We start from the raw sequence: 24,455 nt of genomic DNA, 5'->3' as shown, positions 1-24,455 counted from the left end.
ACCCCTGCTCACCCCGTTGGTAGCTTGGCACGAGCAGACAGGCTTATCAGAGGCAATGTGTAAAGTATTAGTACCAACACTCAGAGCAACACAGTGAAAACGCCACAAATGGACTCCACAACAGTTTAGAATACTAGAAGTATTTAATCTAAACTAAACAAGACCAAAACAACAGAAATCCAACAAACACAGTTCAAGATATGGTTTTTAAAGAGTTCTTAGTGGTTCTGTCAAAATAATCCACAGTTGCTTTACGTTTAGTCAACAGTACCTTTAGATGCGACAAAGTTCCAAAACAGAAGCTGATGGGGTGGAAAACAAGCAATGCGTCACTCCTGAGACCCTGGGGAGGTGATGCGACAGCCCCGCTGGACACAGCGGGCGTGTTGTGATGAATCCGGTCTGTATGGGGAGGGAAGCAATACCTTGTATGGAATCCGGTGCGTAGGTTCCGTAGGGAGCGTCTCGCAAAGGCACGATGCGACGATCTTCGGTGCGGCGATGATCTCAGGTGCGGCGGGGATGTGCAGCATCGATCTTCTCCTATTGCAGCCCCTTGATGCAATGGCTCTGCGACGATGTTCGCAGCGACGTGATGCGGTCTGCAAGCAAGCGGTGTGGCAATCTCACCCTGCAGCGACAGGCTCTGTGATGATACTCGCAGCGATGGTACTTTTCCTGCCCCGAAGCGATGCGTTCCGCAAGCAAAGGATGCGTTTGTTCTTGCAGCGGCAACACGCACTGCAACGATCTCGATCTTCGCGGCGGCGGGAATTTCCTCGCACTGACGGGGACGTGCTCCACAAGTGAGCGATGCGTGAAAATTTTCAGATAGTCTTAGTTTCTGTTCCCCAGCTTTCCAAACAGCAGGCCACAACTTTCAGATGCCCCTCAGTCCGATTCAGCACTCAGGAAGGGCAAAACTCTCTCAGCAGAGTTCAGGAAAAGCTGGGGGTGAAGTCCTTTTGTTCCTGGGACTTCTTAACAGGAGGTCAGCTCACAACAGGCCCTTGGAGATCTCTTTGAGCAAGGGCACAAAGCACCAACAAAGTCCTTCCCCTCTCCTTGGCAGCAAAGCAACTGATGGTCAGTCCAGCAAAGCAACAGCTTGGTCGTCAACCGCCCAGCAAGAGGTGGAGCCAGCATTTTCGAAGGCAGGCACAGCCCTAAACAGGCCCAGGTGTTATCCCCTCCCACCACTCTAGATGCAGATGGAGCTATTCAGCCCAGGGATGGCCCACTCAGCCTCTGGGAGCCACCCAGCCCCTTTCACTCGCAAACCAGACAGTCAATTCACAAACAGGCCAAGGCACACAGAAAGCTCAGACAAGAGAACAGCCACTTTCTAAAAGTGCTGATCTTAAACACAGGATTTAAAAACAACCTTTCCTAAAAGATGTGTTATTAAATTCTGAGTTCATGGATACCAGACGTTTATGTCCTATCTTGCTCCTATGGGAAAATATGCTGGTATGTCACTCACAAAAAAGGGGAGAGGGTCCAAATAATTCTCCACTACCCCAAACCCCCTAGTATAGCATGTAAACACAGAAAGGGGTAGAGAGGACAACACCCAACACAAGTAAACAGACAAGCAGCGACACAAATCGTGACTTTTGAAAGACCCGACTGAGGAGATTACAGTGGAGTTTGCTACAGTGGTGGAGGAAGCACGATCTAATGATTAAACAATGAGCTTGAGGGAAGAATCACTGAATGAGTACCTTTTTCAACACTAAGAATGTGGAGATTCACAAAGATAAGCATTAATTATCCTGACTAAGGTATGGGGGGAGAATAGACTGGGACTGATAGATGTCCTGACCGCGTGACCTGTTCAGTGGGGGCACTATAAGACGGTCGAAACATGTTGGCTTTTGCAGTCTAAGGAGGGGTGTTTTGGGAACTTGATTTTCTCTATAAACAGTTTTAATAGCACTTTCTATCCGCTGCACCTTTTTCTATCACTATACCCAGTCTTAGGATAACACTTACCTGGTTATCACTGTCTTGTCACTTTTGTGTTGTTCTGTGTTCTGTTCCCCCCTCCCTATGCTCCGCCCTGTGCGTGGCTACGCCAGCGTGTTTTGTAAGCAGACCCGATGATGGAGCATGTCACACACATTTGTGTGTGAGTGAGGACAGTTTTTCAAAACACACGATTTGTGTCACTGCTTGTCTGTTTACTTGTGTTGGGTGTTGTCCTCCCTACTCTTTCTGTGTTTACAGGATATGCTGGTAGCCACTGCAGCCAGCATTCCCCATGATAGCCTATGTGCAAGATAGCCTTACAATAGAGAAAAACGAAAATGGCTGTTATTCACTACCAGAGCATGTCATTTGCATTAGTACATGCTCTACCTTTCACATACACTGCACCCTGCCCAAGGGGGTACCTTAGGCCTTCCATAGGGGTGACCAATGTGTACAGAAAGGGAAGGGTTAGGGCTGGTCCGTGGGGACACTGACCAGGAGGACATGGCAATTCACAGACTGCACACAGGCACTGCGATTACAGGCCTGAGACACCATTTTAGGGCTACTCATGTGGGTGTCACAATCAGTGCTGCAGGCCCACTAGTAGCATTTGGATCACCAGCCCAGGCACACCCTGTGCACTTTACTTGGGACTTCTCGGTGATACAAATATGCTACTCATGGATAACCAATTACTGTAACAATGTACACAGGGAGCACTTGCACTTTGACAGCAGTGGCAAAGTGCCCAAAGCATCTAACCAGCAAAAATGAAATCCAGCACAGCATCAAAAATACAGGAGGCAGAGGCAAAAAGACAGGGGAAATCACGCCAAAGATGCCAGTTCTAACAGACATCAAGAAATCAGGCCAGTTATGTGCAATCCATAAGGGGAAACTGACCTCTTAGGAACTGTGGTTACCTTTATTGTAAGGAGGGACTAACTTAGCCCAGGAGTCATTGGAACTGTGTGCATTATTTTTCATCCCAACAGGCAGCGCGGTTACTCTTGGTGACACTGTTGAAAGAAAGACCAGAGAGATAACCACTCTGTCTCTGCAATGGAGATTGAATTTTGACAGAACATCCAACAATTTAAAAAAAATGCATCAACCTCTAATGAACCCTGTGGCTCAGTGTTGATGGAGGTATCCCAAAATACTCCTGTGCATGTAGCTAGTTGTATGCCAACAATTCCTTAACTCCGTAGATTTTCAGAGACAAAAACAGCCAAGTAACCCCTAACATGTAACACCCTAGATCTGCTCAGATATTACCATCCCACCTTGACTAACTGTCACCTTCAACGAAAACCCTCCAAAAAGAATACTAGTCTTTTGCATACCCCATAAACTTGTAAAACTGGAGAATAGTGACATTTGGATGATAGATGGCACTTTTAAGTGAAACCCCACCCATTCACACATATATACACTATTCACTATAACATCAATAACACCATAGTTTCTTTAGTGTACAGTTTACTGCCTGATAAGCCAACCTCAACCTACACTGAATTTTTGACAGATGTAAAATCCAAAACACTGAATAAAAGTTCTTGAAAAGTTATTATTGATTTTGAGTTAACCACGATTAATAACACTATTAGATGTTATCCCAATACCCAAATTCAATGATTTTTTTTTTACGTTTCTCAGTCATATTGGCAAAACATTTAAAATAAATCCTTAATTGAGGATTACACATCAGACAGTAAACTACAGTTTGCATTAAAGAAACTAACTGTGTTATGCTTCATACCTTCTGACACTGTGGATGAATTCTACACTTAAGTTGTTCAATCAGATTATTTTACAGAAAACAAAGATAAATTGGCACTATTACTAAATTATTGGGAGGACACATGGACTGGCCATCTAAGCAGGTAGAGTCACAGGAGGAAGCTGAGGTTCCCTAATAACTGGTGGAACAGATACATGACCTGCTTAGAGGGAGGTGCCAAGACTAAGAATGCCATTGACATTCAACAAATCTATTGGTAGACCACACCCTAATTTCTATCCTTTTTTAAAAAAAATGTTCAAGAATGAGCAAAGTTTCCAAGAAATGAGACTAGCACAATCATTGACAGGTAGTCTGAACCCACATGTTTAAAAAAAAAACTAAAGAAATGTCTTGTGTGACTATTGGGCCATATTTAACAGGTTTCGTTCATGGGGGCTTCAGACTGCCTGGATAATCTTGAACACATACTACATTTCTAAAAGATACTAACACCTATCCTAACTTACTTGCTTGTTTTGACTTTGTCTTTGAAAATTAAAGGAACTTTGTTGTTCCTACCTGAAGATGTCTTCTTTCTTCAACTCTTTGATGTCGGTGGGACCGCCACCAAGAGTCTTTTGAACTCCAAATATCCAAACAATAAAACACATATTCTAAGGTACAGCCCAACTCTCATGCCAAGAACAACCCACAAATTGGCTAATACACTGTTTCCAACAAGTTACCAGTTGGATAAACTCATCTGCTCAAACAACGAAAAACCCCTAAAAAAACCATAACCTACTGTGTTTGTCAAAAAATGCAACAACCAATCCCTTTTCCAAATACAGAATCCAATAAAAAATACAGTCATCCAAGTTCTTTTTGAAGTTGATGAGCCAATGAAAAATAGAGCCATCCAAGTCCTTGTTGGCGAGGATGCAATAGCCATATATCTGAAAAATTTGTAGGAAATTTATGCTGGTAACTCAAAACTCCAAAATAGGTAAAATTAACAAGCTTCTCCGAAAAAAAACTTACGGGCACCCAAACAGGGAATCTATTTTCTTCTTGACGCCACGTGGTCTGTGTGCCGTCAGTACTCCACGCTCCATACTAAAACTCGAAGCAAAAATAAAATGAAATATTGCCTTTAATTAAAATTTGGTTATAAAAAGTGTTTTAAAACTGAATTCGAAAGAAAAACAATCATCCCGACGTGGGCCTACAACAGTTAACTGTATTGGAATGAAAATATGGTTAAATCATCCAAAAACATACATTTCACTGCTAACTTACATCTAACTACCTCCCCCTTCTCTCCTTACAATAAACTGTACCACCTGCAACCTTAGACTAGTAAATTAAATTGTTCTCACCTGACTGCTGCTCTCCCTTGCATCCAACCTTGATCGTTACGCTCTCCTGATCGTAGAAACATAGGCACAATCACAAACGTTCAGCCTCAAAGTAGAAAGTAAAAAAGGAGAATTTTACCAATTGACTTCATTGGGAAAGTGTCTGAAAATAGTGTAAACAATGTTTTTAAAAATGTTTCAAAGGTTATAAAATTTGTTTATTTTTTTAAAACATGCACTTAAATATGTATTGTATTAGTGATGAATTATTAAACAATGTTTGATATTTTTGTATTTGAAAAACATGACTTTTGCACTTTTGAAGTATTAATAAGATTTGGAACCAAAACTGCGTTAGTTACTGGGTGATGGTTGTATGTTGCATTTAATTTCATGTTACATTTCATTATGTTGGGGGGGGGGATTTTATGTAACCATCTAATGTCTTTATAAATAATTAACTTTATTTTTATTTATGATGTAATGTTTTTAAAGCAATACACAAATATTAAAAAAATTCCTGCATATTAATACACTTCCCCACCCAAAATCCCTCACATCCCATGCCTAAAGGTGTGTATTACACCCCTCAAAAATGTATTTTTATTTAATTTACTTTTTTTAAAAATATTTCAAAATTAATACTTTGGGTTTTGAAAAGGTTTTCCTTTATTTATAATCTTATTTTAAATCAATACTCAGGTTGTAATAAATAATACCTGAGTATAAACACACTTCCCACCAGTTACCCATTTATCCCTCCCTTCCCATACCTACAGATGTATGTTTAGCCCTTTTATTTTTTAATGAATTTCTATAAATAAACATCAATATTATAATATTTGTTTTCTATTTTCAAACAATAATAATATTTAAAAATAAGGAAAAGAACCAAAAACTCACCAAAATACCAACCCACAAATGACAATGCGTGGTAATGCCTTTTTTGTTATAAAGGAATGTGTGGTAACACTTTCACGTCTCATGCATGTTTGATTTAATAGGGTTTTTTGTTTCACTACTTTAACATGAAGGAGGGCCAGGCATTATCACCCTTTAGGTAAAAAGTAGCCTATGATATTCCTGAAACTTGTCTCTCACTATAGTGATCCAGTAGCTGAAATATACATATCTCCTCTCCATGGCCAGAGGACTCAGGCTACACCTCACTGATGAAGCCCAGTAAGGCGTAACACAGTGCCGGACTGGTCGTTGCGGGCACTGGGCAATCCCCTGGAGCGCCGCAAGCGTGGGGGCCGGTTTTGGGCCCCTGGGGGCCGTTTTTGTTACAGGACCGTTTTTGCAGCATAGCTGCAAAATCGGCCCTGTAACAAAATTGGCCGAAAACCAGCCCCGGCAAAGAGCTCGGCCGCACCCCCAACGGGGGGGTTAAGCGCTTTGCCAGGGGCGGTTTTCAGTCCCAGTCCGGCCCTGGCGTAACATGTCAAAAGTTGCTTGTGATTCATTGCAGAGGGTATGTAGCTTTGCATGTGAGGTTAGACTGCCCATTGTAGGGTAGCATCAAGATAGATTTGGTCTATAGCTACCTTGTATCTATAGTGCCACCTTATATCTATAGTGGCACAAACAAAAAAATAAAGATGGTTTACAATGTGGCCCAGAATAAGTACCAGGTCCTTAGATCAATTCATGCAATTCAGCCAGTTTTTCTTGGTTTTCTCACCTCCTGTCATTTGGTTATTTACGTTAATGCCTTCATTCATATCGCAGATTTGTTTTCTCTGTGCATATCTCCCCTAGCTCCTCTGTTCACATGTATACTCACCTTTGTCTATCTATCTATCTATCTATCTATCTATCTATCTATCTATCTATCTATCTATCTATCTATCTATCTATCTATCTATCTATCTATCTATCTATCTATCTATCTATCTATCTATCTATCTATCTATTTTGTTCTTTTCATATGATCGTTGCTGAACATCTTGCCCCATCTTGGTAGCTGTCTTTTGTCTAACTGAATTGTACTCATCATGAGAGCTGGCCATATGTCAGAAGAGCTACTTCTCTTTCTGAAAAGTTCATCACCCTTTAACTTGATCACAGTAATATTTATATGAGAATTTGTTGTAAATGTTTTTTCATTGTACAAAGATAGTTATACTATTGCCTTACTTTAGTTTCTTTTTGGAGTGCATGTTTATCGACAGTTAAGATGCTTGTGGGAGAGACTGTGCACAGTTCTCCCTACGGAGCACCCATTGCTAATATGTTTATTAGGATGTGCAGTACAGTCAGTCTCAGGCATACCTCCTGATCTGATAAAAGTACTCTAGATGATTTTTTGCTGCGGTTTTACACAAAGATACACAACTTCCTTTTATGTTGGTTATATTGCACCACCCTTCAATCAGGATGAGTAGCAGTTCTACCGACCTGCTTATCTGGCCAATCCAAGTGTCTTCAAAGTAATTTAGTGAGGGTGCAAATTTGTTGTCATTTTGGGTCTCATTATGATGGCGGTCAGACCAGTGTCCGACAGTTATCGTAGCGTGATGGAGACCGGTTGACAAGTAGTCAGCGGCACCTCTTGCTAGATCATTCCTTTTATTATTGTGGTTTGTGCTGTGGCCCAGAAAAGGGCTGCAGCACAAGCAGCAATTGAAAAAGGGAGGGTACCACATTTGCCCCCCTGGCCACATATCGGAGGCCCCCAGGGGATGAGGGCCCTCATGAGGGCCCTCTAAGTTTATTTCTGACAGCCCTTCCTTGGTGGTGAGACCACAATGAAGAGGCTCTGGGTAATGGAAATCGTAACCCCTATGGCAGTACCTGTGCAGGCACTGCCCCATTGTAGGAATTATGGTCGGACCGCCACCCCGACAAGCTCCTTGAGCCAGTCTGAGGCATTGGTCTCACCCTCCGCACTCCAGCATTGTAATTAGGCAGTTGCCTAGATGTCAGGCGGAACGCCACCGACAGCCTGTCAGTGGCAGTCTGCCCGACATCATAATGAGGGCCCTTGTGTAAAATAGTATGATGCAGAAATAGATGTGTAGAACTTGTCTACATATTCAGATGGTATGAAGTAGAAGGCAGGACGTTTTCATACTTCAAATTGCGCTTTGCTGTCAGACATATAATCCTCAACTAGGGATGTTTTTTTTATTATTTGCCAACATGTCTGAGACAGTTGAAAAAACATCCTTAAATTTGTGTGGTGGGATATAATTTAGAAATGGTGTTAATCATTGATATTTCAAAGTCAATAATCACTTTTCTAGGACTTTTATTTTAGGTTTTGGATTTTTTCACAGACACAAATTCAGACTATGTTGAGGATTATTTGTCTGGGAGTAAACCATATACCAATGGTACAGTTATATTTTTTATTTTGCCTTGAATAGTGTATATTTGGGTGAATGAATGGGGTGTGGATTTAAATGTGCCTTCCTTTGTCCAAACATCACTATTCTCAAGAGTTTCACCAGGTTATGGGATGTTGTAAACATTAGCATTTTTTTTACAATAAATGTTATTGAAATTTAACAACCAACAGGGAGTTCTCCCGGCAAATAACGGTCATGCAAGTCACGAATTACAGATATAGAAACTGCTGATGTGGGTAGCATTTGAGGAGCAGTATCACAGTTAAACCAACAACCCCCACCACCCGCCACCCCCTCCATTGCACCTCATAACATTATCATTTTTGAGAGTTTTTGTTATCATGCAGTAGGAAAGGTTTATTAGTGAAAGTAGCTATTAGTTCTTGGGGAATATTAATATCAGAAATAGTCTGTCAGGCCACCCTTTGGGGTTTACTTGCCTGTTTTTGTCTCTGGATCATCCTTCTAAGGTTGGGTATTGTGGGCATACTACTATGGGAATGTTTTGTGATACCTCTCTAATGACGGCGCCACAGGGTTCATTGGAGGAGGATGCAAGATTTTTTATTTGTTGAACATTCTCTCCAACTTCTGTCTCCCTTGCAGAGACAGAGTGGTTATGCTCAGAGGTACTTTCAATGCAGTGACCTAGAGTAACCACTCTGCCTTTGCAATGAGATAAAAAATATTGCACATACCTCCACTGACTTCTCGGCTCACTCAATCTATCCTTCAATAAAAATAGCCACTATATTTCAGCAGTTGGTTAACACTTCTTGAGTCACATACATAGATTGTCTAGTTGCAGCCATGATAAAACAGAAAGAGAAAAAAGTATTAGCTATTGTGTTTTTCCATAGTTTAGAAATTGTGCCCACTGCTTCTCTGCCTGTTTGGAAAAAAATCCAAATGGTTTAGTTTATTTTATCGACCTCTGGAAAAAATGAACAGTTTAGATACTCTTTTGAAAATGTAAAATTTCATTGTTAATTAGCATATTTTAACCTAGAAAAAATATTGTTTGTTAAAGAAGGAGAAATGGAAAGGTGAGATTTGTTTACCTGAAGTATGGTGTGTTTTAGGGGCTGATTACGAGTGTGGCAGTCTTCTGACTGCCACACTCACAGTGACACACCAGAGGCAGTCCACCATCTGCCAGATTATGACTTTCAAAGTTGTACCGGCGGTGGACCGCTGCCTGCATCAGGGAGCCCTGGTGGTAACGTGGCTGAGGCCCAATGTAACGTGCTGGTGCAGTTCCGCTGAGCATACTGCGAGTTCATTAAACCCCAGCCATTTCATGGCGGGCTCCCTGCCATGAAAAGGCTGGCGGTGGAGGAGCAAAGGGGGCCTATAGGGCCCTTATGCCCCCAGCAATGGAGATGCATTCAGGGAGGCACAAAATGTGCCCCCTTGAACGCTTGCATTCCCAGTTCCAGCCCGGCATGGACGTCACTGCCCATGCCGTGCTGGAACATGTTTGCTGTTCCCATTGCAGTGCCTGTTTTCCTGTTTTCCTGGCACTGGCATGGAAAAGGCAAAAGGATCGTCCACCTGCACAAGTTGAACTCATAATCAGGTCGGCGGTCCTTGGCCGGCTTTGGTGCAAAAGCTGTAAACAGCCAACGGTTGTTGGTTTTCAAGTTGTAGAGATAATAACAAATAACAAGTTATTAGCTTGACAAACTTTGCCATACTTAAGTTTGGGTTTGTTGTTGACGTCTTTTTTTTATATTGATTTACATCCAAAATGTGAGATGCCTCCTGTTGTTCATTGGTTTGAAAGGTGGAAATTTACAGAGTCTCCACCCCACTTGGAGTATATGTCTGGCACTAAAAGAAAAGAAAACAACAACATGTTTTGGTCTTACCACAAAACTTTGATTCACCCATTCTCTCACTGACGAAAACTTGGCCTGAGTAAACCCCTAGCAGAGAGAGAAAAGTAGATTTGTTCCTAATATCCTGAGGAACGCCCCAGTGAAGTTAGATTATTAAACTCACCCGCAGGTACTGCCCATCACCTGCCCTGTGGGACTCCCCGAGTGGAGCTAGAATAATTAATTTGCTTCCCGTCACTGTCCAGCACCTGCTTCGAGGGTCACCCCTGACAGAGTTAGAATATCAAATTTACTATTAATCACTCCCCACTACCTAGCCAGAGAGACAACCCCAGCGGATTTAGATTATTACACTTGCCTCATACACTGTCCAGCACCTGCCCAAAGGGTCACCCAATTGGAGTTCACATATTAAATTTGCCCCTAATCAATGCCCATGCACCTATCCAAAGGGACACCCTCCAGGGATGCTGGAATATTACATTTGCCTCTAACAAAAGAGAGGGACCCAAACAAACCCAAAGGGGTAGGGTACCAGAACACAAACTGTCAATAAAGTTTCCCCTTTGGGTGAACTTAAAAATAAACCACAGTTTTACACTAAGCATACATAAATTACATACACTCCAATAGACTAGGAGCAGCTAATGATCAACATGAAACAGTCATACAAAAATGTACATTTTATTTTGGTAAATTTAAAAGCATAAATTAAAAACAGAACATTGTGACACATCAGAAATTCATTATACAAAACATGGGACAACACACTAGGAAAATAATTCCAATTAAAAAGGGGGGAAGAAATCACTAGTATGAATTGATTGGTGATTCCTACTCCAGATTATACAATCAATTTCACAGTTACAGGAGTATCTTTTCTCAATGGCTTAGTGTTTCTCCACCCAAATAATTGCATCGATGCGTTTCGGTTAAGGCATGTAAATGTTCAAAGCCAAAAACCTTCTTCAGGATTAAAATAATAGTGTCCCACTAATAAACAATATCTGAAATAAAAATACACAATATAAGATATACATTGCATGACTGAAAGGAATACAATCATAAAACATGTTATACAACACTGCTCCTACAAGCACACAACATTTACTACATTTATCTGTGGGTTTTAGGAAAATAAGATTTCATTGTTTACTAGAAACAGCAACAATCACATAAGCAAGACCTTGTCACATGGTAGTCCACAACTTATTTGTAGTACTAGAAAGAGATTGGCAGTTAATCATACTCTAATATAACAACTATAACCAACACAGATCGTATTTAGTATCAGTTAGTGGTTACTAATGGCTCAAAACTGGGATTTTAGCCCTTGCCATCTTGGCACAAAGGTACACACACAGTATTTACCTTATAGATCAGCGAATGGATATTTTCAGCGGTACTGCTAAAGTCAGCTACCTTCAAAAAGTACCTACAATAGTTGATTGGTAGTTAGTAATATCCTAGGTATATATATTATTATGGTAATTACAATACAAGCATGCCATGAAGATACAGGGCATTATATAAGGGTAAGACAGAACTATGTCCACTTAGATGTTAATGGTTGATAGTAAGTCTTCACAGCGAATGTTATAGCATGTGCACAAGACTTATCTTTGAAGTGTTAGTGCAAATACGGTTGCTAACAGGTATTATTTGTTTAATAAGAGGCAGCATTCTGTAAGTCACGTTTCTGCTGCTAAAATGTTTACATTTAAGAATCGATGCGGTATGGCTAATCACCCACCACATATGCTATAGAGCCTGCGCAGTTTGACAGTAAGCCCATCGCACAATAAATCAATAATAGTGTCTCCTAGACCACATAGTTCAAACTGACTACTATTGTTTGTAAGTCCCATTGATTTATAGAAGGATAAAAATACCTCAAAATTCGTTTCCAGTGTGCGTATAAAAATATACTGCACTTTGTCTTCAATGACGGCTAGGTTGCGTCTCTGGTTATTATGGACAGAAGAAATTCTTCTGTTCTCTTCTGAGCCAGACCGCCCGCAGCCTAAGGGGTATTTATAAAAACACGGGATCAGGAAAAGCTAATCAGCATATGCCTTCATATGCCCAATCCCTCAATCAATGCGCATACCTGCTCGTGTAAACTTCTAGCCACGACGTGGGGTTCTGTGTCCTGTCCACTCCGCTGTCAGCGAGGCGAGTGAGGACCAATGCTTTTATTTGTAAATAGCGCGCGAAACAGATGCGTGTTGTTAGTCACTCTGCCCCGTCGGCTTCCGGTAAAGGAAGTATTTCCGGGTCGTGGAGGATCGTAAACAAACGTTTCTAGATGACGGACTAACTTCATCTAGCGATTCTAGATGACGGACTGGCTTCACCTAGCCTTCTATTATTTCTTACAGTGACACATGGCAGCTTTCATAAAATCACAAAATTATTACGAAAGTTGCGCAGCATGCGTTTTTACATTTATTAAACTATATTCATTTCTCACGATTTTTTAAAAATTGCCACAACGAAAAGGTTATTGATGTGTGAAAGGCGACGAGGGACATATATCACATTCTGGGAAATTCCTGTGATTACAACTTAGATGGTTATTTCCTACTCTATGTCAGATGACTATAATATAGTAAAATGTTGTTAATAAATATGCAAATATGGCCCAACATATGGTGTATTGCATACGCATACTTTTGAAATATACATTTGGTACAGCTATACAGGCACATATATATATACATATACAAATATTTATGCAAGTGCAACATATATACCAATTTTTTATGCAAGTGCAACTTATATACCAATTTTTAGGAACTGCAGATGCAAAAAAAGCATAAACGGCCAGGGTTGTACATACAGTGTGAAATCGATGAAAAACATCACATTTACCATCACACGGTCTTTACAGACCAGTCTTATCTTTACCATCAGTGTGAGCAGTCTTGTAAGCAAGTTTATAGCAATATATTATTCGTGTATGCATTTATAATCAACTGAAACAATTGAAAATGCATTACAGACATATAAAAAGTCCTGAAAATGTGCTTTAGGATCAATAGTACAAACATATGCATATATATACCATAATCTTTTGGGAAATATCAGTACAGAAAAAATACACAAAAGACATATGTCCATATATGATGTATACATAAAGGGGACATCACAATCTAAGGACAATATAATTTTATAATAGCAAAATCTTTACTAACTATTCCTATCTAAACAGTGATTATACAGGTTATTCTCAAAGAGTTCATAGCATTCCATTAATTGTGTATTCCTTCTGGTCTACTTATTTGTAGACCAACAGCTCTTATATCTTTAACTCTTTAGCAATCTTAGTTTTTATAGAAAATAGGTACCACGTAGTTCTTATTACATCAAGAGTACCTTAAAACAGGTATTACTCAACACGTGAATACATATATAAAGGTAGTCTCGTAAGTCTAATTGATGAGAGTTAGATGGGTCTGATAAGGCGCTCCCATTCTTCTTTGGGGTTCAAGCCCTTTCTAACAGTATTTAAAAACGAGATATACCATTGTTCACGTGCCTTACGTTTTGATTGCATATTCCCTCCTCTTTTGCCAATGACAATTTTCTCGAGGATAAACCATGTGAAATCATTTTCACCATGGCCTGCCTCCAGAAAATGTTCAACTAGGGGTGCAGTTATTTTTCTCGTTTTTATAGCCGACCTGTGTTCCTGGAACCTGGTTCTAGCTTCTCTGCCAGTCTCTCCAACATAGCCCAATCTACATGGGCATTGCAGTAAATAGACTATATTTTTGCTCTTACAATTCGTGAAATTTTTAGATTTTAACACGTGATTGTTGAAATTAAGCTCCTTAGCTTGTATACATTGCGGGCAAACATTGCATGTGCCACACTTATAATTTCCTAACACTACAGTGTTGTCTAAGGTTCTTTGACTAGAGTGTGGTTCTTCTCTGTACGTATGTACTAAAAAGTCTCGTAGATTTTTGTTTCTCTTGAATGCAAACATGGGTCTCTCAAGCTTATTAGGTTCATCGTGATTTAGAATGTGCCAGTTCTTATTCACGGCATTTTTAATTTGATTACTTAGACTTGAGAACTGACTCACAAACACCATCTTTTTAAGGGGCTCCTTTTTTTCTTTTTTGTTTCTTACAAGTGCCTCCCGATCGTAAAATCTGGCCCTTTTCATCGAGTGTGTAAGGAGCCTTTTTGGGTAGCCCCTATCTCTGAATTTCATTTTTAGGATTTCAGAGTGTCTATAAAAATCCTCTAACTCAGAGCAGTTCCGTCTCAGTCTAAGGAACTGGCTAAATATAGCCTCAGTCACGATCCAGCACCTGCTCATATGGACACCCCCAGTGGAATTAGAATATTCAATTTGCCCCCAGTCACTGTCCAGTCCCTGCCCAGAGGGACAACCCCAGTGGAGTTGGAATAATAATTTCACCCCAAGCCCTGTCCAACACCTACCCTGAGGGACACTCTCAGCAGAGTTTGAATATTAAATATGCCCCTGTCATTGCCCAGTGCCTACTGAGAGGGACACCCCCAGTGGAGATATATTATTAAATTCCCCCCTCAACTATGTCCAGCACCTGCCTAGAGGGATACCCCCATTTAAGTTAGACTATTTTATTTCAACCCCCAGTTACTGTCCAGCACCTGCCCAGAGGGATACTCCCAGTGGAGTAGGAATATTACATTTGCCACCAGTCACTGTCCAGACCCTGCCAAGAGGGACATCCCCTGTGGAGTTACACTAGTAAATTTGGCTTCAGGCACTGCTCACCACCTGGCCAGAGGGACACCCCCAGCCTAGCCAGATTATTAAATTTGCCCCCAGTCACTGTCCAACACGTGCCCAGAGTGACACCCTCAGTGACACCCTCAGTGGAGTTAGAAAATTACATTTGACCCCAGTCACTGTTCAGTACCTGCCCTGAAGGACGCCCCCTGTGGAGATAGAATAACAGATTTGCCCCTAGCCACTGTCCAGCACCTACCCTGAGGGATGCCCCTAGTGGAGTTGAAACTGAAATGTTTTAATAATTGTAAAAACTAAATCCACATTTTTTAAATTATTTTATTATTATTTTTAGTAAAAATGTAATACATTATTACTCAAATTTCAGCAATTCAATAGTTAGGCAGGCAACATATTTTTTCAATGAGATGTCAAAATTTGAAAAAATATGTTGCCTGCCTAACTATTGAATTGCTGAAATTTGAGTAACAATGTATTACATTTTTACTAAAAATAATAAAATAAAAAAATAAAAATGAGATGTCAAAATTTGCTCCGAGATCCAAGATGGCGGAGTGAGGATCTGTGCTGAGCAGCTCACCTGGAGGCTCCTCTCTTTCCCTCTTTTGGAGAAACATTCGCGATGGAGACGCTGCATTAAACACAGCGCTTAACCTCAGAAAGACAGCGGGGGCTTTTTGAGAAAAAAAGAAAGAAACTGAAGCGGTTTCTGGAGCTTTAGCGTGGCGGTGGTGGTGGCGTTCCTTACCGATGCTCAGACTCCCGGACACGGCTTGGCTTTTCCAGAGGACGATCCGAGGTCTGCTTGGGAGCTCGGGGCTCGGCTGGCTAAGCCTCAATCTTCGTGCTGCTTCACACACCTGGTGGTCAAGGAGGATGTCTCCAAAGAATCCGCCACGAACAACGCGGAACAGCAAACAAACGACAGGAGCAGCGGTGCCTCCTCCTCTCCCCCCTCCGGCTGTAATCTTACAAGCCGCGGCGGCAGCAGCAGCGCTTCCCCCAATCACTGTGGTTACCGGAGCTGCCGGAATCCCCACACTAGAGAATGATGGACCTCCTGCCATGGAAGGGGAGAAGACGGGAAAAGAAGCAACTACGGAGCCTAACGAGATGGGAGGCTTGCATCAGGAGAGAGGAAATACCGGCAAACAGGTACAGAGACCACCTAATTTATTAGCGGGCTCGCACATTAAGAAATCCGGTCAAAACGTAACCAAGACGGCGGCTAAACCACCGGCAGGAAGGGGGGGCCGACCGGGGGTGAAGCAGACTGTGCGTTTTATGCTTCAGAGGCTACTCCCTTTAAAACTATCCCTGGTTCTAAGGAGGCGCTCTTGAGTAATGAAAAAATATGTGACACACCGGGGCACAAACAATTAAACTCACTTACCTGCAACATTCTTGCAGATTCTGAAGGGATACTTAGTAGCCCCGCAACGGAACAGACACTGACAGATGAGCCAATCACTGCTGAAAGAGTTGAAATGGCTGAAAACCCATGTTCTGGCTTAAATTTAGGTGCACAGATCTCGGCAGGAGGGGTGAGCGCTGCCATCTCGGGTTCAATATCTCTCGCTGAACCCGCTATTCCTTGCCTCGCAGCCGGGACAGGTGGGCTAGCAGAGGAAAGGGTGGTGCCTATCGAACCCACCGAACATACGGAGCACACTGAGCCTATTGAACTTATTGAACAAGGCTCCTTTGAGGATTATGACGCAGAGACAGAGGATGAGTTGGGGGAGAAGGGGGAGAAGGACGACCACAAGATAACATGGCAAAATCTCGTGTGAGAAGAGGACGTAAACACAAAAGCAAGCCCAGGGTAAAGAGAGGTGGCAAGGTTGGTGCCATATTAAATCGGCCCATCACAAATAATAATCAAACCTCAAAGAAGATTCTTCCGGACAAAAGCCCTTTAAGAAAATGGATTGAAGCAAAGGGTTTGGTTAAAAATATGACGCTGAAACTATCAGGGGCAAGCCCTACAGAATCTATGCCTACTATAGAGGTGCCCTGCATCACCGGCAGCCCTATTACATTGGAAAATAGTGCCCTAACCGTCCCACTTAACCCGTCATTGGACGGGTCAACTGGTCAAGAACAGCTCTCGATGCAGGAACACGTGGTTGATTCACCAGTATTGGAAGATGAAACCTCACAACTTAATGCAATCGTAGCCACCTCAATGACGGGTGGTGCCACCCTCCCCTCCCCCGGGGATTCTTCTTTTGTAACGACATTTCCTTTAGCCAACCCAGAGATGGGCAAATATCTGAGCGCCTCCAAAGAGGGACAAAGGCAAGAAGCGACTGACTCCTCTCCATTAGACATAATACTCCAGATACTGAGTAATCAACGGGCTGAAGCGCAGGAACACTATCTTCAACTGAGGGAGGACAACAGCAAAGTGCAATCTTCCCTACATGAGCTTACTACCAAATTCGGGGGATCTCACAGGATATTGTCGAACTTCAACAACGGGTGGTCGAGATTGAGGAAACAAGCACAAATACGACGGCTGCAGTCGACAAACATGATGCTCAGCTGTCAGTGCTCCAACTGAAGGTCGAAGATTTAGAAAACCGACAGACGATCCAACCAGAGACTTTTTGGGATACCGGAGAGGTCAGAGGGCTCTGATCCGAGGGCCTATTTAGTGGGGTTGCTTCAGAAAGCTTTTCCAGACCTAGCAGACTGGGACTGGAACTCACAAATCCAGCGAGCTCATCGCCTGCCTCTGGTTCAGAGAAACAGGGAGAATCAGTTTCCACGTCCCTTTCTAATTTTTTTTTCTAATTTCTTATTGCGCCAGGCTGTTTGGCAGAGAGCTCGTCCCAACACCCCTATAGCTATAGGTGAGCTCTCAATTTTTGCTCGCTCTGATTTAAGCAAGGAAACAATGGACAGACGGTGGATGCTCCGCAAACTGATCGATCCTATTAAGTCTAGCGGAGGTCAGGCGTTTCTTCAGGAACCCGCCCCTCTCACGGTTATTAAAAACGGACGCACTCACTTCTTTACTGATGCAAAGGAAACTGAAGCATATCTATCTAGCATCAGTGCGGGCAAGAGCAAGACTTAAAATTAATCTGAAGAATTAGCTCTAATTATATGCGCAAAGTATAACTCACAATTGGAGGTCTTGGTCCTTAGAAACACTGGTTGTACGGGGGTTTTTTGACGCATCACTGAGAATATGAAAAGTGCTTATTTTGTTTTTTGATTTATTTGGTAAATTGCTCAAAGAGGAGGGACGGCGGGGGCCTCTTAAGGTGACTTGTTACACATGCTGCCTTTCCAGCAGCAGCTGTTGCTGAAGGGTGGCTCTTCCCCGGCTGGGGTGAGAGCTAGGGGGGAGGGGGGAGGGGGGATTTCTTTCTCCGCAGGATGGGGGGTTGGGGGGGGGAAATTTAGTAACATTTGTTTTCAGGCTGATGGGGCAGAATGTTGCGATGACATTTCAGTTTTTTTTGTCTGGTTTACTATTGGTATGAGGAATAGGAAACTCATTAGGACACCTGGAGATGGGTTTAAGGTTTCGAAGATACTGGCCGAATGGCAAGTTGTCCCGTAGGTTCCTTGGGTGATTGGAGTCAACCATATATCGATATGGAAACGTTATATCGATGATGTGATTATGATTTGGACTGGCTCAGAATCTACCTTAAAGGACTTCTTTCTCTGGCTCAATGCAAGGTGCCAAGACATACAATTCACCATAAGCTACGACAGAAGAAGTATTGCATTCTTGGACCTTCTTTTCAAATCAGAAGATGGTGTTACAATCTGTGATCTCTTTAGGAAGCCCATGGATAGAAACACCCTGCTGAAATATGACTCCAATCACCCAAGGAACCTACGGGACAACTTGCCATTCGGCCAGTATCTTCGGATCAGACGAAATTGTACTAAGAAAACAGCCTTCTTTGAAGAATGTGAAACTCTCACTAAACGCCTACGTGAACGAGGTTATCCACTAGGACTCTTGAAACGGGCTAAGGAAAGAGCCTGGTACTGTCCGAGAGAAGAACTAATGATCCCAAAAGAAAAAAACTCTGACACCGTTGGCCTAGTTTGTGTAACCACTTTCAATTCAAGGAGCAATGTGGTGAAAAAAACCATTAAGAAATATTGGAATCTGGTGGCATCGGAACTTAATACTGACAAAACTCCCCTCTTTGCATTAAAGAGAGGAAGGAACATAAAGGACAATGTGGTCAGAGCCTTTTTCGAACCACCGAAACCAGTAACCCTAAGAGACCATCTAGGTCTACCACCTATAAAAGGACATTTCAGGTGCGGAACCTGCAAAGCATGCCCATGTGCATAGATGGGCCATCTCTTGCTTTCAACAACAAGACATATACTCTGCCTACTTTGACAAACTGCAATACTGCCAATGTCATTTATATCATCTTATGTCCATGCAACAAACCCTATGTGGGACAGACGACACAAAAAGCAAAATCCCGCATATTGCAACACATGAGCAGAATTCGCTGTAAGGTGCAGGGTGCACCCATGGTTGACCATTTCCTTACGCAAGATCATGATCCGGCAAATCTGCGCTGGCGCATCCTAGAGTAGATCGATGCTAACCCAAGAGGTGGTTCCATGTCCACTACACTGAACAGAAAAGAGTGCAAGTGGATTCACACTCTGAACTCTGTGAGCAAGGGATTAAATGAACATGAGGAGATTTCAAAACAGATGGCTTTATTATAACCTGTTTCTGGTCATCTAGTAATGCATTTCCTTACTTGACATTGGTTTCTCATAGGATAACACATGAAATTGGTCACTTAATCATAATGCGCAGGGTTCACGCAATGTATAAATATTTGTATGGTACTGCGTTTGTAATAATGACCTTTTTCCCTCTGTGTTGTTTCCAGATGGTAATACATAAATGTGGGTTAGTTTTGTATAAACACAGACAATACGTAATGTATACCACAGGTCTGATTCCCTGGAGTGTTTATCAATATATCCCGTATCTTTTTATCCCAACTGCCAGATAGATCTCAGTAATTTATATCGGACGTCTATCGTAACGTCCCACGCCCCCTTACTGATTGGGCCCAGCTCACTTGGGAATGTTACCTAGCAACTGACACACCGAGCGTCCTCGAGGAGATGGGCCTTACGTTGTCTCCGCACACGCCTCCAATTTGATTGGCTAGGCTGTCACTTGCCTCGTTTCCGGCAGGGGTTGCCTGGTTACGATTGCATTTAACACTCCGGTCTAGAGCCATTGAGTCGAGCGTTTTCTACGGACAGCTCGGTTTGGCGTTCACATCGGGACCGCTGAATTTCTCTGTGGACTAACACCACATCGAGGGTAAGGAACTTCGCTCTCTGTCCCCTGCTAGTTGGTTGGACTGTATAACTGGGACACCACTCTGGCACCTTAGATCGGACGCTCATTGAAGTCTCCCACTCCCTCACTGACCATGGAATAGTTCACTAGTCACTGTTGTAATTTACAACTGAGACACCATTCTGTCATTATAGATCAGACGCTCGTCGGAGCTTCCTACTTCCTCACTTAAGTTCACTCGGTAATGTTACTTAGTGGTCACGCAGAAGTTTTTTAATCACTTAAGCAACTTCCATTAGAACACCTTTTTAAATAAGTCCACCGCACTGATTAACTTCGCTTTTTAACCAATTACCATAATGCTAAGCAATCCAATTACTGTCCTATGACCGATGTGTGAAAGAAATGTGGACTCACACTACTTGGTCCTAATAGCCTGTTTTTTATTTAGGTTGACCAACGGGCTACTCTTTGGATATAATCACCACTTGACCATCCCCTTGTAAGTAACCATGAGCGACTCCCGTCATTGTTTGACGCCAATTGCAGAACGCCTCTCTGACACCTATCCCCTTTCCTTTCAGCCCCCACCCCCCTTGTCTTGATAAAGACCCGCCGCGACCACCAACTGGGGCGCAAACAGGGTCGAAACATCGACGCTCTTTTCTGGCCAAGATAACTCCAGGAACTTGGACATCAACCATTTGCTTTCCTTGGAACATTTACGTTTATAATACTGGCCTCATAACGACAAAGAACATTTCGTTTTGTCCTGCCCCTTCTTCCCCCCTTGTGATTTTACTGTATATATATTCTGTATATAAGTGTCACTATATGCTTTGCACTAGTCACTTTAATCACCACAGTCACTATTCACGAATTTGAAATACCTATCATGAATTTAGTGGAATGAAGTAATTCCAATGTATGGTTTTTCCTTGGTTTTTTTAAATATATAAAAACTTTGCTTCAGAGAGGTCTGTTTGTTTTTGAGCTGTTTCAGCCTTACTTAAAGCAATTTTGTTATCACCCAACAGAACCAATTGTTTGTTATTCGCTAACTCATATACAGCTGGAAAGGCGGAATCTACTTTTGAGGAGTACACAACTAAATCGTCTGCATATAATCCCACTTTTTTCTCCCACCCTTGAAATTTAAAAGAAGGGATATTCTCATGTCTCCTAATCTTTGCTGCTTAGGGCTCAATATATAAATTGAAAAGAAGAGGAGATAAGGGGCACCCTTGCCTAGTTCCCCTAACGATTTTAAATGATTTTAACAAATTTCTGTTTACTATATTTCTAGTTATAGGCTTTCTATATATTAGATCAATTGCAGTACAAAAACTCTCACCAAGATTAGATCATTTCAAGATTTTCAGCAGATTGGACCAATTAACCCTATCGAAGGCTTTAGTAGCGTCAACTGTTATCACTGCCAGCGGTAGCTTATATTAAGTAGCAACATTTATGGAACCAATTAAACTATAAGTAAGATTCCCGATATCCAAAGAGTAGCTATTAATAGCTCAATTGAAGTTGTAGAAATAAGGAAATCTATAAGAATAGGGAAATCTAATAAAGCAGCGGGTCTTGATGGTCTCCCTATCGAGTTGTATAAGAAATTAGAGGATTGTTTGGTTCTTGTAATGTTTAAATTATTTTTAGCCATGTTTGAGAAAGGTAGTGAGATTCCACCATCCTGGTGACGTTGATATTAAAACCTGACAAACCCCCAACTTCCTGTGATTCCTACAGGCTGATTTTGTTACTCAATTCAAACTATAAAAAATGTTCAAAAGTTTTGGCAGATAGATTCAGTGGAGTGGTTGGGTACTTATTGCATGAAGACCAGATAGGGTTTGTCCGGGGAAGGGGGCTCAACGATCTTACATATAGTTTAATTGGTGCCATAAATGTTGCTACTTCATATAAGCTACCGCTGGTTAAGCTTACCTTTTATCAGTGTATGTATATTATTCTTAAATTTTGTTCCTTAAATATATTAGCATTATAGTAAATAATGATATGACTACATATAAGTAATAATGTCTTGTTTTTACACAGGGCATCTTAAAACTCACAATTTTTCAGCTCAGTAACATCTGTTACTACTACCCAGCAGCCACCATTCAGAAGTGGACACTGTCCCATGGGAAAGCTTCCACTTTGCAAAGCTGTTACCATCCCATTTCAGGTCTCAGTAACTGGTCAATGGTTTGAGACTGCAATTATATTTGCAGAAAATTGATACTTTGTTTACCAACATGTAAATGAAAGCCAGATTTCTAATACAGTCCCATTTTGTATATAAGTCGCAAATGGTACTTTGCAAGCCAGAAAGACATTTATGACGCACAACGTGTTCAGTACTTTGCAACATACTGCATATCCTGAGATTTCTCAAATGGTAGGCTTTGCAACAGGACTGTAGTTTTGAATATTTACCCCCAAGTTCTTAAAAAGAATTTCTCTCAATGATTCATTCATTGTAACCTCACTAGATATCAGTCAGCCTAGACCTTTGTAACAAAGCAGGTGTTTCGTTTCTTGACTCATCAATGTATGAGTGAAACTGTTTTATCTGCATGGACGTCCTAAGTAAAGGCTTTGAAAGCAGGCAATGGCTGTCATTGTCGCTGTAATACCACTAATGACAATGGAATTGTTTTGCGAATAACTATCCACAGAGAAAATGTAATCAACTTACTGATCATATTTGTACATGGTTTCTATTCTTATTTATCTAGATGCCACTGAGTGCTTGAAGTGTCCAGATGATCAATGGGCTAATGGTAGACATGATGCATGCATTCCGAAAACTATCGAGTTCCTCTCCTACCACGATGGTCTGGGTTCCACCTTGGCTGCTCTTTCAATCATCAGTGGAAGCCTTCCTGTAGCCATCTTTGCTGTCTTCATCAAGAACCGTGATACACCTGTGGTGAAGGCCAACAACCGTGATCTCAGCTTCCTACTCCTCATCGCTCTCAGCTTGTGCTTCCTTTGTTCTTTGATCTTCATTGGCCAGCCCCAACGCATTACCTGTATTTTGCGGCAAACTGCCTTTGGGGTCACTTTTGCATTCTGCGTGTCTTGCGTGTTAGCAAAAACTATATTGGTGGTTGTTGCTTTTAAATCCACCATTCCAAATAGCTCTTTACGGAAATGGATTGGCCATCGACTTCCTAATGCAATCATAATGATCTCCACCTTCATCCAGGTCCTTATTTGTTCGGTTTGGTTAGCCATTGCTTCTCCGTTTCCCCAAACTGACATGACATCTCGCACTGGTGTAATAAGCATTCATTGCCACGAAGGGCTGAATGTGGCCTTTTGGCTCATGCTTGGATACCTTGGGTTCCTTGCCACTATAAGTTTCTTGGTAGCCTTCTTGGCTCGAAAGTTGCCTGACAGCTTCAATGAAGCCAAGTATATCACCTTCAGCATGCTGGTGTTTGTTTCTGTGTGGCTGTCCTTCATCCCATCATATGTCAGTACAAAGGGGAAATACATGGTCGCTGTGGAGATATTTGCCATTCTTTCTTCAACCCATGGATTGCTCTGTTGTATATTTATGCCTAAATGTTATATTATACTGTTCAGGGCAGATATGAACAGCAAGGACTATGTCTCAGGAAAAAGGAACACTACTGTGAAGAAAAATGCTTGATGTTTGCTTTGAGAGCTAGTCTGACAAATTAGACAATAAACTGATAGGGCTATTTTACATTACCAAACATTTAGCTAAGTCTACTGGACTTGAAGAGTGATGTATACTGAATGCTCATTGCTATCATGCCTACTTTTCGTGAAAGTGGGTATGCGTAATATTTGAAGCATTTCTTCATCATCATTTTCATATTCTGTGAAGTATTTGAGCAAGGATGGCTATTATTAAACGTTATTCACTTTTTTGAAATGTTATTTTCTTGCTAATTTAACTTTGTGAATTCAATAATATGATTTCAACTTTGAATAGAAATTGCATGCAGCAGAAAGCAGATATTATAAGCCCTTATTACAAGTGCAGGGCTAAATTCCGAACGCTGTGCAAATGTATTTGAAGAAGGATAATAGTTACAAGTAAGGATATATGACGTTACAACGTATACTTTACAACG

General features: G+C 41.6%; 1 protein-coding gene across 1 annotated transcript in view; it reads left to right on the top strand.

Annotated features, from left to right (window-relative positions):
* Nucleotides 1-24,004, top strand: part of LOC147724694 (vomeronasal type-2 receptor 26-like) — a 90,284-nt gene extending 66,280 nt beyond the window's left edge. Inside the window, exon 5 of the mRNA XM_086918089.1 lies at nucleotides 23,082-24,004. Within this exon, the coding sequence (XP_086774215.1) occupies nucleotides 23,082-24,004 (923 nt within the window). The remainder of the gene's footprint in view (nucleotides 1-23,081) is intronic.
* The last annotated feature ends 451 nt before the right edge of the window (nucleotides 24,005-24,455 follow it).

Source organism: Lissotriton vulgaris, chromosome 4_1 (genome assembly GCF_964263255.1).
Source record: "Lissotriton vulgaris chromosome 4_1, aLisVul1.2, whole genome shotgun sequence".
Lineage (NCBI taxonomy): Eukaryota > Metazoa > Chordata > Amphibia > Caudata > Salamandridae > Lissotriton > Lissotriton vulgaris.
The sequence above is the reverse complement of the archived record's forward strand: the minus strand, read 5'-3'. Positions and strand labels throughout refer to the sequence as shown.